The sequence below is a fragment of the Balaenoptera ricei genome, chromosome 2 (genome assembly GCF_028023285.1).
Source record: "Balaenoptera ricei isolate mBalRic1 chromosome 2, mBalRic1.hap2, whole genome shotgun sequence".
NCBI classification, from domain to species: domain Eukaryota; kingdom Metazoa; phylum Chordata; class Mammalia; order Artiodactyla; family Balaenopteridae; genus Balaenoptera; species Balaenoptera ricei.
Window position 1 is genome coordinate 30,142,546 of NC_082640.1, and position 15,792 is coordinate 30,158,337.

The 15,792-nt window shown below is 37.0% G+C and overlaps 1 protein-coding gene across 16 annotated transcripts in view; it reads right to left on the reverse strand.

Moving 5' to 3' along the window:
- Positions 1 to 339: 339 nt before the first annotated feature.
- ZMYND11 (zinc finger MYND-type containing 11) overlaps positions 340 to 15,792 on the reverse strand; it is a 129,516-nt gene continuing 114,063 nt past the window's right edge. For 13 of the 16 annotated variants that reach the window (XM_059912253.1, XM_059912254.1, XM_059912261.1 and 10 more), the window contains 5 exons: positions 14,260 to 14,467; positions 13,805 to 13,873; positions 12,737 to 13,009; positions 12,231 to 12,416; positions 340 to 2,647 (listed from right to left, as the gene is read on the reverse strand). In XM_059912253.1, coding sequence (XP_059768236.1) covers positions 2,525 to 2,647; positions 12,231 to 12,416; positions 12,737 to 13,009; positions 13,805 to 13,873; positions 14,260 to 14,467 — 859 coding nt within the window. In that variant the 3' untranslated portion in view covers positions 340 to 2,524. The remainder of the gene's footprint in view (positions 2,648 to 12,230; positions 12,417 to 12,736; positions 13,010 to 13,804; positions 13,874 to 14,259; positions 14,468 to 15,792) is intronic. The other 3 variants (XM_059912260.1, XM_059912266.1, XM_059912267.1) reach the window with 1 other exon arrangement.

A 15,792-nucleotide genomic window follows, 5' to 3' on the forward strand; every position in this document is an offset into this window, starting at 1 on the left:
ATGTGATTCTAGATGTATTGAAGTTGATGATATTGACTAATTTCAAATGTTCATTGAATAATTTTCTATCTATTTTTAGGTTCAGCCTAGCATAAGTTTACCCAGAAAAGGGGCTTTGTAGTCAAACAAACCTGAACTTGACAACTGGTAAAAGTAAATTCAACTTAAACAAATGTTTAAGTAAATTATTTTTAACACACTGATTTTATATAAAGTTAAACAGTCACCAATGGATCGCCCACAGTATATGATTACCATGTGATACAGTTGTGTTTGTTTTGGTCTAGGGGAATGCACTAAATCAACAAATTAAAGGCAGTTTTTTTTTAAATACATTTATTAACCAATGTTAACACATTAAATGAACCTATATATTGCTAGTCAGAGCAGCTTACAAAATGCCAGAATGCATCATAGAACTGGACAGCCACGATGAATAATTACAATGTGCATAGTGGCTAAGCTCAACACCTTGATATAGCTTTATGATTGCAGAAAATTTTTAATAATGATTCCTAAAACAATCAATTGTAATTTTACCTAAAACTTTTACAAAACCAGGCCACAATCTCTTTTTTTAATTTTGTTTTTTGTTTTTTTTTTAACACACAGTTTTCACGCTGTAGTAACTTGGAAATGTGCAACCGTGTCAACGGAGACAAAAAAGCCAAAGTAACACGAATCTTACTTTCATGCAGCTATCGGTAAATAGTACACACTCTGGAATGATTTTACACCAAAAATAGTTCCACAATAACTTGCTCTCATAGGGGTGGATCGAAGTTTTAAAACTTGAAAAACAATCAATCAATCAGAGAAGGTTAAGTGTTCGTGGTTACGTCGTCTCGCTCAGACCATGGCACCGTGGCAACACTGACAAATCACACAGCAACAAGGAGGGACCGAGAATGCCGAGTCCCTGCGTAATCCAGGTACGGTGCTGAAATGGGGCTACTGGGCAGATCCTACAAGCCATTGGGCACCACTGGGCAGTAGCTTGTCGATTAACTTGTGTCACCACCATCTGTAACAGCATCAGGACTGGATGGATGATCATTTCACAGAAGGCTCTTTAGAGTGACCCTGACAAACCTGGAGAAAACTTTTTAAAAGGTTTTTCTCCTGATTCTCTCACTTACATGGTGTGTAATTAATTGCTTTAATAAATATCAAAGGTCTAAATAAATATTTACAAATTATTTCTCTAACCTTAAAAATAAATGATAAATGGGAATTTATTTTGACTTGGTCTAAGATCAGTCTTTGAAAAAACATAAATTGAGTTTTGTTTTTTTTTTTTGTAAAAAGTAATTTAAGTTTTCCTGGCTGTATTTTATATGTCTATGTATAAAAAAAATCATTATTCAACTATCGATCCATTCCTATTGGTAATGCTTCTTAATCCAGACATTCCGCAAAATACAGACTTTTTACAAATCACGGCATCTTTAATACAAGAAAATTAACATGCATTATTCTTCATTCTGTGTACAGTGGTGGAGTTCATTAGTAGGCAATGACCCACTACTACAAACATAACGGCTTCTGTGAAACTTAAGTGCTTTCTTTCCTTTCAGTATTAACTTACTTACAATGTAAGAGGTGACACCAGATAATAGGCAATCAATCAATCAATCAGATGATATTTGGGGAGGGAAGGGAAGCATTAAAGAAATTTGTATGCCTCATCTATAATTTCATGTATGGATAAAGGTAGTTTTTGGCTTTTTATTTTATTTTTGTTTATTTTGTTACAAGCACTCATGTTAGGACAAAGATGAAATGTGCAAACTTTAAAATTTAAATATTCATTTTCTCTAAGATCCAGCTCAGTAAAAGATTACCCCAGTTCCCTGCAATTTTAAACTACAAGATCAAAGCTAATAATTTGTTATAAAAGTTATATATTGAAAAGAAATAATGAAAAACACAATTGGGAAATATTTAAGAAAAAATATGCAGGACTAGCACCTGCTGTGTCAACCCTGTTCCCTAAATTCAATCAATCATATACCCACTGGCATAACCAATAGATAATGCCTTTAAACAGTAAATTAAGCTGAACAAAACCAGCTCAACAAGGTTAAGAAATAAATTTCACATCAAGGTAGTATGCTTTATTTCTGAAACAGTTCTGTAGTTCTTACATTCAGATCTATTTTAAATGTTTCTTTGTTAAACTCACTCGTATTCACCTGCTGTTTTTTTTAAAGATCTGTTTTGTTTAAAGGTTAAAATCTCTGTAAAACCTAAAAATGTTTTAAAATTTGCTGAAAATGCAACAAACTCTCAATTAAAATTTATTTAAAATAATACCCTCCACTGATGTTACTTTTACCCCCTGAAAAACTCCAGAGGAGCATTAACAAAAGATTTAACTACTGTGCAAAATTTCTTCACGAAAAGTGTTTAAAGGCTGGTGCAAAATGGGAAGCAAATTCTAAACAATTTTGGCTTCTTGGAAACAAAAACCGCTGTGTCTGAGAAGAATAATCGTCAGTGATTCTCCAGAAAGAACCAGCCTTCATCTTTTCCGGCGACAGGTGCGCTTGTGTTCCGCATGCCAGTGCTCCTGCTGACACTTGATTGAGCAGTAGGATGTGTTCCAGCAGCAGTGGTACATGGCCTCCTCCTCACAGTTGTAGCACTGCAGGCAAGAAACCATAACCAGCAGTTAAACGTGGGATGAAATGCATAGGAAACTGGGTACAGTGATTGACAGACTTTTGAAACTGTGCTTTTAAAGCTCTTTCTGGCTCAAGCTTAAACTAGTATCACCAAGAACATCAGAACATGTTTTCTGTCCTGAGCAGGATGGCAGGAAACAATGGGATGGATGACCGAGGCTCAGCACGCAGTCCTTTGTCAGCAAACTCAAGCTTACTTGGGCACAACATCAACTTTTTCATCTCCACTAGGTCATTCCCGTCAGCACACAAGCGTAAGTAATTTCTATTTTCTTAAAAAGGTCCTGAGATTCTGGAAAGATGACAGAGCAGAAGCACCAGGATCTCCCTTCCCACCTGGACAACAGCTGTACTGTAGAGTCTGTCTGAAGTAACTATTTTGGAACTCTGAAGTCTACTGAAGGCTTGAACAGCAAGTTATGGTTAATTTTGGCTCTTAGCACAGTAACAGCTACCTCTTCCCTATTCTCCACCCAAGCAGCTGTGAATGGAGCACCTTGTGGGAGCCAGGGTGGGCAAAAAAGATGCTGCTTCTGGTCACAGAAATGGGCGGCCATTGCTGTTCCACCCCCCGCCCCCCCTGTCACAACTCCTCCAGCTGAAGTGACTTCCAGAAGAGTTAAAGGGCCACTGCCCTTTTATTCCCCCTTTTGCAAGCCAGACATTCAAAATCAACTGCATATACAGGAGAACTCAGAAAGTGAATGTGCGTACCCAAGGAGAGGCTCAGAAAAGACCTAAGAAGACATTTAGTTTACACCTCAGTCTGAGCTTTGGCACAGAAAGGGACAGCCTACAACAGTCAAAGAAACAAAAACAGCAAACTATGAGGAGGAGAAAATGAGTTCCAGTTACCATATTACTAGATTCAAATGTCTAGTGTTCAACAAAAAACCACAAGGCATACAAAGAAGCAGGAAAGTATGACTATTCAAAGGAAAAAAAAAAAAAATCAACAGAAACTGGCCATGAAAAAGACCTACTGGTAGATATATTAGACAAAGACCTTAAAACAACTATTAAAGAAGGTCAAAGAACTAAAGGAAAATATGGAGAAAGTCAAGAAAATGATGTATGAACAACTGGAATCATCAATAAAAAGATAGATAGAAGCCAAAAAGAAAATGTGGAGCTGAGAAGTCATTAACTGAAGTGAAAAACTGACTTCAGGGATTCAAAGGCAGATTTGAGCAGAGAGAAGACAGGACAATGGAAATTAACAAGAGAGGTGAAAAGACTGGAGAGCAAACAGAGCCTAAAAAGACCTGTGGGACACCAGCCAATGGACCAAGATATGCATCATGGGAGTCCCAGAAGGAGGGGAGAGAGAAATGAGCAGAGAGAATACTGGGGAAGTTTTTAGCCAGTATTCCTTCAATCTGATGAAAGATATGAATATAAATATTCAGTAACTCCAAGTCAGATGAACTCAGAGAGCCACACTGAAACATGTTGTAACCAAACTTTTGAAACTCCTGAGAGCAGCAAGAAAGAGGGGAGCTGTCGCACACAAAGGATCATCAATATGTTATCAGCAGATTTCTCATCAGAAATTCTGGAGGCCAAAAGACCTGATATAGTCAAAGTGCTAAAAGAAGGAAAAAAACCTGTCAGTTAAGAATCCTATATGCAGCAAAACTGTCCTTTGTACCTGCAAGAAGTACTCAGGGGGTCCTGCAGGTGAAATGAAAGGACACTAGACAGTGACCTGGAGCCACGTGGAGAAACAGAAGATCTCAACTGTGGTAAACACATGGGCAATTATAAAAGCCAGTACTATGGCTTACAATGGCTTGTAACTGTACTTTTTCTTTTCTATGATTTAAGAAACCAAGATTTAAAGAAAAAAATGATTAGTATAAAAGCTAGTATTACTGTAAATTAGTTTGTAACCCCAAATCTTTTTTCTACATAAGTTAGGAGACTAATACATTTAAAAGAATTTTTAATTTATGTTTTTGGGCACACAATGTATGACGATGTAATCTTATAACATGAGCAATCAAAAAGGGCTGAGATGGAGCTGTAAAGGAACAGAGATTTTATATATGTTATTAAACTAAAATTGCTATAAATTCAAATTAGAGTCTCATAACTTTAGGCTGTTAAATGTAATTCCCGTGGTAACCACAAAGAAAACTGCTCTAGCATATAAACAAAAGGAAAGGAACTTAAACATTTCCCTACAAAAAATCAACTAAACACAAAAACAAGAATGCAGGAAATGAGGGTCAAAAAAGTTATGGGGCTTTAAATTTACACAGATTAAACTCTCCAATCAAAAGACACAGATTGGCAGAATGGATAAAAACATGTCTATAATATGCTGTCTATAAGAGACTCACTTAAGACCTAAAGGCACAAATGGGCTGAAAGTGAAAGGATGGAAAAAGATATTCCATGCAAATTGGAACCAAAAGAGAGCAAGGTAGCTATACTAATTTCACACAAAATAGACTTTAAATCAAAAAAAGGTTACAACAGACAAAGAAGGACACTATATATTAATAAAAGGTTCAATACAGTAAGAAGACATAACAATTATAAGTATTTACATACGTAATGACTAAAACATAAGAAGCAAAAACACACAGTTCTACAATAATAGAGACTTCAACATCCCACTCACACTAAGGGATAGAACCACCAGACATAGGTAAGGAAATGGAGGCCCTAACACAATAAACCAACTAGATCTAACAGATACACACAGAGCACTCTGCCCAACAACAAGAGCACACATTCTTCAAGTGCATGTGGGACACTTTACAAATTAAGTCTCAACATATTTTAAAAGGTAGATATCATACTAAGTATCTTTTTTGACCACAGTGGGATAAAATAAGAAAGCAAAAACAAAAGTAAAACTGGAAAATTCAAAGTTGTGGAAATTTAAAAAAACACTTTTAAACAACCAATGGATCAAAGAAAAATTTAGGTTATGCAGTGAGGCAGTGCTCGGAGGGAAATTTATAGCTGTAATATCTACCTGAAGAAAGATCTCAGATCAGTAGCCAAAAAGTCCACCTTAAGGAATTAGTAAAAAAGCAAGCTAAAGCAAAAGTTAGCAGGAGGAAGAAAATAAATAAATAAATAAAGATTAGCGCAGAGATCAACAAAATAGAGAAGAGGAAAATAATAAAGAAAAATCAATGAAACCAAAAGTTGGTTCTTCGAAAAGATGAACAAAAGTGATAAACCTTTAGCTAGATGGACCAAGAAGAAAAGAGAGGACTCAAGTTACTAAATGAAAAATAAAAGTGGGGATCTTACTACTGATTCTACAAAAATAAAAAAGATTGTAACAATGCACTATTAACAATTATACACAACAAACTGGATAACCTAGATGAAATGGACAAATTCCTATAAACCCAAAACCTACCAAGACTAAATCTTGAAAAAATCTGAATAGACCCATAACTAATAAGCAGATTGACCTATTAATCAAAAATCTCCCAATAAATAAAGCCCTGGACCTGATGGCTTCTCTAGTAAATTCTACCAAACATTTAAAGAGCTGTCAAACCGTCTCATACTTTTCTCAAAGATGGAAGAGGAGGGAATATTTCCTAACTCACTCTGTGAGTCCAGCATAATCCTGATACCAAGCCAGACAAAGACACTACAAGAAAAGAAAACTACAGATCCACATGCCTTATGACCATTGAGATAAAATCCTCAACAAAATACTAGCAAATGGAATTCGGCAGCATATTAAAAGAATTACAGGGCTTCCCTGGTGGCACAGTGGTTAAGAATCTGCCTGCCAATGCAGGGGACACGGGTTCGAGCCCTGGTCTGGGAAGATCCCACATGCCGCAGAGCAACTAAGCCCGTGAGCCACAACTACTGAGCCTGCGCATCTGGAGCCTGTGCTCCGGAACAGGAGAGGCCGCGACGGTAAGAGGCCTGTGCACCGCGATGAAGAGTGGCCCCCGCTCGCCGCAACTGGAGAAAGCCCTCACACAGAAATGAAGACCCAACACAGCCAAAAATAAATAAATTAATTAAAAAAAAAAAAAGAATTATACACCAATGATGTGATGCGACATATAAGAATCAATCAATGTAATATGCCACATCAACATAATGAAGGAAAAACCACATGGTCATCTCAGTCAATGAAGAAAAAACATCTGACAAAATTCAGCACACGTTCATGATAAAAACACTCAACAAACGGTAACAGAAGGAAACTACCTACCTCCACATAATAAAAGCCACATATGAAAAACCCACAGCAAACATCATACTCAAAGATCAGGAACAACGCAAAGATGCCCACTTTCACCACTTCTATTCAATATAGTACTGGAAGTCCTAGCCAGAGCACTTAGGCAAACCAAGAAATCAAAGGCATGCTAATTGTAAAGGAAGAAGTAAAATTATCTTTGCATATGATATGATCTTATATGTAGAAACCCTGAATACTCCAGAATGAAGTTGCTAGAACTAATAGATGAATTTGGCAAAGTAGCAGGATACAAAGTCGATATACTAAAATCAACTGCATTTCTATACACAAACAACGAACAATCTCAAGAGCAAATTATGAAAGCAATTCTATTTAAAACAGCCTAAAAAAAACCAAAATACTTAAGAATTAACTTAACCAAGGAGGTGGAAGACTTGTACAATGAGAGTTGAAAGAAATTAAAGACAACATAAATAAATGGAAACACATGCCATGTCCATGGATTGGAAGACTTAATATTGTTAAAATGTCAATACTACTGAAAGTGATCTGAAGATTCAATGCAATCCCTATCAAAATCCCAGTGACATTTTTATAGTAGAAATTGAAACACCCACCCAGATTTTCATATGGAACCTCAAGCGGCCCCAAATAGCCAAAACAATCTTGAAAAAATAAAACAAATCTGGAGGAATTATACATCCTGATTTCAATACTTACTACAAAGCTACATTAATCCAACCTGTTAAGTACTGGCATAAAGACAGACATACAGACCAATGGAACAGAATAGAGAGCACAGAAATAAACATATATGGTCAATTGTTTTTTGATGAGGGTGCCAAGACCGTTTAATGGGGAACAGATACTCTTTTCAACGAAGGATGCTGGAAAATCTGGATATCCACATACAAAAGAATGAAGTTGGACCCTTACTAACACCATATATAAAAATTAACTCAAAATGGGTCAAGGACATACATCTTACAATAAGATCTTAGAATTAAGACAATAAATCTCTTAGAAGAAAATAAAGAACAAAAACTTCATGACACTGGATTTGGCAATGAATTTTTGGATATGACACCAAAGGCACAGTTAACAAAGAAAAAAATAGACAAATGGCACTTTATGAAAATTATCCACAGAATTAAAAAAGCAACCCACAGAATGGGAGAAAATATTTGCAAATCATGTATCTGAAAAGGGATTAATATCCAGAATATATGGAGAACTCCTAAGACTCAACTCAAAAAATGGGCAAAGGGCTTGAACAGACATTTATCAAAGATACAGGAATGCCAATAATCACATGAAAAGATGCTCAACATCACCAGTCATTAGGGAAATGCAAAATCAAAACTACAGTGAAACACCACCTCACACCTATTTGTATGACTACTATCAAAATAAAACAAGAGTTGGTGGGGATGTAGAGAAATTGGAACCCTGGTGCACTGTCATGTGGGAATGTAAAATGGTACAACTGCTGTGGAAAACAGCATGGTGGTTCCTCAAAAAATTTAAAATATAATTACCATAGAACCATGCAATTCCACTCTGGGTATATGCCCAAAAGAACTGAAAGCAGGATCTCAAAGAGATATTTGTACACCCATGTTTATAGAAGCATTATTCACAATAGCTAAACCATGAAAGTAACCCAAGTGACCATCAGTGGGTAAATGGATAAGCAAAAACGTGTTATATACATGCACTGGACTACTATTCAGCCTTAAAAGGGGAGAAACTTCTGCAATATACTGCAACATGGATGAAACTCAGTGCCGTTATGCTAAGTTAAATCAGCCAGTCCTAAAAAGACTGTGTGATCCACTTATAAGAGGTGCCAACAGTAGTCACAGTCACAGACACAATGTAGAATGGTGGTTACCAGGGGCGGGGGGAGAGGAGAACAGGGAGTGACTGTTTAATAGGTAAAGAGCTTCAGTTTTACAGGGTGAAAGAAGTTATGGGAATAAGATGGCAGTGACGTTGCACAACGTGAGTGTATTTAATAGCACTGAACTGTAAACTTAAAAATGATTAAGATAGTAAATTTATTTTACCACAGTTTTTTAAAAAGGCTCTTTACCTCATATTTCTTTCCATTTACCACCCCCATTTTTCTGCTCCCCTTCTCAAACATCTTGGAAGAATTACCTACACTTGTTATTTCAGATTTTTCTCTTCCCCTCTTTTTTAAGCCCACTGCAGTCTTTCACCCATGCCTTGCCACTGAATACGCTATTACCAAGGTCACTTATGGTCTAAAACCAGTGGTTAATTCTCAGCCTTCATCTTATGGGGCAACGTCTGGAGAAGTTTTGATTGTCACCACTCAGGGGGCGGGGATAGAGGCTTAGCTGCTGCTAAACATCCTACAGTGCACAGGAGTGTCCCCAATTTTTTGGTCCAAATGTCAATAGTGCTCTGGTATATTTCCTGTGATTTTACTATGTCAGCAATTGTGACTTCAGTGAGGTTACTATTTAAAAAGTGTGGATAGCATGTTTTAATTTTGGAAGTAGCTGTAATAGTCAGATTTGGGTTTGAATCTTAGATCTGTGCTAATTAATCAAGTGAGTTTAGACCAAGTTCATTTAACTTCTTAGTTTCCTCATCCTCAAATAATACTTCAGGCAGCACCATCCCTTCTATTACTTAATGCATTCATCATTTTGTATTTCTGCCTTTCTTTGTGGATATATTTAAAGGATGTATCATTCTTACTATGTTTCTCTTGATTGTATGCCATCTTAACATCCACTTTTTGGGTATCTGACATACCTACATACTCTCTTGTCCTACAGTACTGTACTGCTTCTTACAATAATGTAGGATTTAACTATAATACAAGAATAACTATAATACAAGAATAATTCTAAATCTTTTACCAGTCTACTAGAAATGATATACGAGCAGAAGTAGCTTAGGAGGGTGAGTCCCAGCTCTACCGACCAGGTTTCTAGTCACTCTGTTTAATCTCATAAGCCTCAAATTCCTTATCTAAAAAAATGGGTATAAATAAAAGCAGTATGGTTTGGCATAAAAACAGACACATAGATTAATGGAACAGAATAGAGAGCCCAGAAATAAACCTATGCAAACATGGTCTATTAATTTATGACAAAGGAGCCAAGAGTATACAATGGGGAAAGGACAGTCTCTTCAATGAGTGGTATTGAGAAAAGTTGGGCAATGACGTGCAAAAGAATGAAACTGGACTGCTATCTTACACCATACACAAAAATCAACTCAAAATGGATCAAAGCCTTTAACACAAGACCTGAAACTATAAAACTCCTAGAATAAAACATAGGGGATAAGCTCCTAGACATTGGTCTCGGCAATGATATTTTTTTTGTTTGACACCAAAAGCAAAGGCCACAAAAGTAAAAGTAAAAAGTGGGGCTACATCAAACTAAAAAGCTTCTGCACAGCAAAGAGAACCATCAACAAAATAAAACGGCAACCTTGGAATAGGAAAAAATATTTGCAAACCACATATCCCATAAGAGATTAATATCCAAAATACATAAAGAACTCATACAACTCAATGGAAAAAAACCTCCCAATAACCCAATCAAAAAATAGGCAGAGGACCTGAATTGATATTTTTCCAAAGAAGATATACAAATGGCCAACAGACACATAAAAACAGCTCAACATCACCAATCACCAGGGAAATGCTAATCAGTATCAGTGATCTATCACCTCACACCTGTTAGAATGGCCATCATAAAAAAAGACAAGTGTTGGTAAGGATGTGGAGAAAAGGAAACTCTTGTGCACTGTTGGTGGGAATGTAAATTGGTGCAGCCACGATGGAAAATAGTATGGAGGTTCCTCAAAAAGTTAAAAATAATACTACCATACTATCCAGCAATTCCATTTCTGGGTATTTACCCAAAGGAAATGAAAACAGGGTATTGAAAAGATATCTGTGCTCCAATGTTCACTGAAGCATATTCACAATAGGCAAGATATCTATATACAACCTACATGTCCATCAATGGATGAACGGATTAAGTAGACGTAGTGTGTATGTATGTATATATATTACTACACTCACACACACACACACTGGAAGGTTATTCAGCCACGAGCTGGGAAGGAAATGCTGCCATTTGTGACAACATGGATGGGCCTCAAGGGCATTATGCTAAGTAAAATAAGTCAAATATCGCATGGTATCATTTATATGTGGAATCAAATGGGTATAATAATACCAACTGCAGCTATTTCATCAATGGTAAAATGTTATAAAAAGCAGTATTATAATTCTTTATTTTAGCCACCTCTTCCCATTTCCTTGATTCATGAGTAAACTTATGGGAACTTCCCCTTATAAGTCTAGTGTCTGCTTTCTAGCTTTCTCTCATCTTTGCATGAAGACAGAATTATAGACGTGGTGTTGGGGCATTCTGCTTGATAAGATCTTGAGCACACCTTAATAATTCCATCTAGTGATATTTATATTTCATCATTCATCTGTCTTTCCTTCTAAGTTATCTTCATATATTCTTCTAAGTTATATCTGTTTCTTTTTTCCTTCTTGTCAAATCTTCATCAAAATTTTTAAAATGTTTATTTTCCCTCATGAAACATTTACATATATTTAAAGACTCTTTTCAGAATGTAGTCTGGATCAAATGAAGAATCACAAAACTTCATACAGTAATTCATCAAAATTAAAAGCAAGTTATGAGCTTTTGGGAACAAAACTTTTTCCACATAGCTCAGTCAGTTGGCAGAGAAACATCTGTATGCTCAGAAGCTGCTGATCTGGGCGGAAGATAGGAGTCACAAACAGGACATAATAAAAAATGAACATTTGTCAGTTTTCCAGTTAAGTTAGAGACCCGTGAGATGTTACTATCATAAAGTAAAAGTAATCGATTTCTTTACTAGAATCTAATGTATAAATGTTAAGTGCAGTAAAATCTGAAAATCCTTAGTTTGCTATTACGATACTTACATTTACAGTTTTACAAGTTAGATATTACCTGTCAGGAGTTACCAGCAAAAGTCAGGGCCAGCCCACTTATCAAAATAAAATACTCGCATAGATGGAAAAGTTATATAAATCAGTTATACTAAATATGTTATGTCCCAAAGTATCATAATCTCAATTTAACAAAATAATCCTGAGCAATACTCAGTAATGTGGGATCTGGAGTTTAAAAAAATTTTTTTAAGTTAATTAAAGTTGACAGTTTCACATCGGCTCTTATTTCAGGAGTAATTTTTGCATATGCCATATATATCTTTCTGAATTAATTTTCATCATACCTATGGTATATTTTTCAGAAATCAGATTCTAAGAAAATAGTGGTATTTACCCACTGCTTCTTCTTGGTCTGAGAAATTAGTTGTTTGTGCTGTGTTGCTAGCTTCTTGATTTCTTCTACAAATTCTTCTTTACACTTTTCCTTTACTTGCTTACATTTTCTGTCTATCTCACCCTGCATATTTGCTACAGCTTTATTTACAGCTTGTCTTTTTTCTTCTTCCATTTCAGAACGCAGCTGAAATGAAAAAAAAAGTTAACCCACAATATGTCAGCTCATAATTTACACAGACCATTAAGCAAAACCTTAATACATAGTTTCTACTTAACTGATGTACCTCTTCCCTTTATTTCATTAAGGGCTATAAAATATTTTAGATGAGAAAAGTGCTACTGTTAATTAAAATATTATAAAAAGATATTTTATTATAGTCCTAGTTTTAAAAAGCAGCTACCTGGCTGATGCCTAAGTGACAGAAGTTAAACCACAATAGGAAGACTATTCACTTATCCTGCCCAGATGTCTGAAGGCAACACTGGCGGTGGAGGCTGCGTTACCTTTTCTAGAGCTTCTCGTACGACTCTTTCAGTTTCTCGCTTGTGATCAGACTTCATTCGGTCTTTAAAGTCATTGAAAATTTTGGTGTATTTGTCATGGCACATGCTTTGACACACTCCGTCACTGGTGGTCTGGGTGCTTCGATGCAGCATTCTTGGTGAAGAGGCACTTAACTTCTTGGTCTGAGTTGATACTGAAACTTTTTCGATTGGCTGAGGCATCGTGGGGATTTCCTGGCTGGAACTGACTGCTTCTGTTTCAGGCTCTGGTTCCTAAAGGATAAGGAAAGTGCTATAGAATTCACTAGTTCAAGAGCAAGCTCTATTAGGAGAAAAACAGAGTGATATACATAAATAGCCACATAAAAAACTGCAGTTCAAAAACCATGTAAGAAAATGGAAAATTGTTTTGTGTATTTTACCACAATTAAAAATAAATTTAAAAAAATTTAAAACACATGCAATTAGTAGGTACAATAATTCTAAACAGGAACTTCATTTACAATTACATATCAATATTATGGTTTTTCTTTTCAAAACAGACTAAACAAAAAAATTTATCATACAAAATCATTATCAATTTATAGTCACTTCTTTGGTTTAGGTTCTTTAACAAATACCCTAAACCACTTCTCACTGAATATGTGTGAGGATTTTGCCCATATTTACACCTGATTTTAAAATATGCATGGATTATATAATTTTAAAAGGCTGAGCTCAGCCATAGTTTCCTCCAGTTTTTAAATGTTGGCCTCATTGATTTGTTGGATAAACACTTTGTTTTTTATTAGTGCTATGAGAAAATATCAGAGTTCTAGAAAATACAGCAAAGTGCCCTCCCACTTAGCCAGCCGTGGTCACTGCTGTTTAACTGGTAAGGAGACTTGCAGCTCCCGTGTGTTACTCTATGACAGGAACAGTGGGAAGACTGGGTCCAACTTGGTTGCTACAGGTTGACTGACGGCAATGCTTTTCGCAAGGACCTGTGAGGAGCACTGCCTTGATCACAACTGTGAAAATATTTCCTGTTTCAACTGCCACCTGGACACTGCAAGGCAGGCAACTTACTTCTTTTTTGGGTTCCACACTTTGATTACGTCGTCCTTTCTTTGTTCTCGGTTCTTGAGTGACCTTTAGCTGTGGGCATCATAAAAGTAACAGCACATTATTCCCAACACTATGAAACACTTCTCTGCTGCTAAGACTAGCCAGGGACCCACAGGTCAGGGGGGAGCACTTGTTCCCTTCTGCATTAGCTCTTTCAAGACCACGTGGTTGGCACTCACGGAATGATTCCTCTGGGCCGAGGGCTTGAAAGAGCTAATGTGCTGGTAGAGTCAGGATCAGGGCTGGTGGTGGCTTCCGTGTATTGGAACTGGTTCTGGTTTCTTTCGCAGAGCACTTTACAAATGTTACAGGAAAGGAATAAGGAAAGTCAGAGTCTGCTCATTCCAGGGAGGAGTGTGTGCTGACACCTGCACATGCAGAACAAGAACCGACAGGCTCTCACTGGCGCCTCGCACCTGCTCATTACTGGTAGAGGAGATGCTGGATTCTGCCTCCTCCTCCCCTCGGTCCTCGTTCTTAGACTTCCAAAACCTCCCTTCACGAAGGAAGCGCTGATGCAGCTCCAGCTCATCACAGGCCTTCTTCCAGCCCATGCTGCGCTTAACGTGCAGCCGGTGAACGTTGACTGTGATGTCCTGTATGTTTTCAGAAGGAATCCAGGCCCTGTGAACAACATTGAAAGGGATGGTTAGAAATTTCCAAAATGGAAGGGACTTCCCTGGCCGTCCAGTGGTTGAGACTTCGCCTTCCAACACACAGGGAGCTAAGATTCCACATGCCTCGTGGCCAAAAAACCAAAACATAAAACAAAGCAATATTGTAACAAATTCGATAAAGACTTTAAAAATGGTCCACATCAAAAAAAAAAAAGAAGAAGAAGAAATTTCCAAAATGGTAGAAACTCTACCCATTGTAAAGTACAATTTGTGGCTTGAATAAAAACTCTTACCAAGTAGAAAATAGGTGAAGTGACATTTGTTTTTCACAGTCATCAAAGCAAAGTTCTCAGAATGGGAGTGATTCACAGCTCTTTTTAAAATGTTCAATATCTCATTGTTTTGAATACTGTAAATTATTCAAAATCTAGCTATTTGCATGTTAGAACTATAGAATCATTTGTAAATGCCCAGAAATTTTCATGAGACACTTACATACAAAATGAGGGCATCTAACAACTAGTATCTAGTAAGTCATCACATCCCTATTCATCAGATGAACCATGACCAACAAATGGAAAACTGTTTGTATCATTCAGCAACCAGGTACTCAACTGCGAACACATAAGTTGATCTAAAACTACATTTGGTTCTATTGGGAAGAATGCTAGAAATTTAAGAAAATTTTCCTTGGTGCTAATCGCTTGACTGGACTTAAATTAGCATCCAGCTCAACCAAGGCTTACCGTGTGCCAGTGGAAGGTACCACAAAGCACACAGTGCGTGGGACCTATGACTGTTCCCGCCTCATTTGACAGCTGGCAGAGATGCTGCCAAAATGGGGTTAAGGAAAGCTATTAATTAGCAGCTGGAACCCAGTGAGGGTCCTCACTGTGCCTAATTTATTAGGCTGGCACTTCTATATACATTGCCACTGCCTTTAACTGAGAAACAATGATAAAACAATGCAGCACAGAGTCGAGGTGACTCTGGGGTAGTCTGGAGAGGAAGAGGGTTTTGGCTGTGAGTGGTCACAGGTTTCATTTGGGCTCCATCTTGAAGGAGGAGTAAGATTTAAACAGGGGACCATATAAGGGGAGGACTTCTAGGCAGAAGGGATGTCACAAATGAAATAAGAAAATATAAGGACATGTGAGCCACAGTTAATAAGACATTTTCTAGAGCACAGGGTACAAGTTGGGATCCAGCACTGCGAATACACAGATTTGCTCTTTTCAGTCTTATTAGGAGTTTCACAAATACTAGACCTATGACTGTTCTGAAGGGATCTTACTGAATCCCGGCACATATGCCTAAAGCCAAAAATGTAGA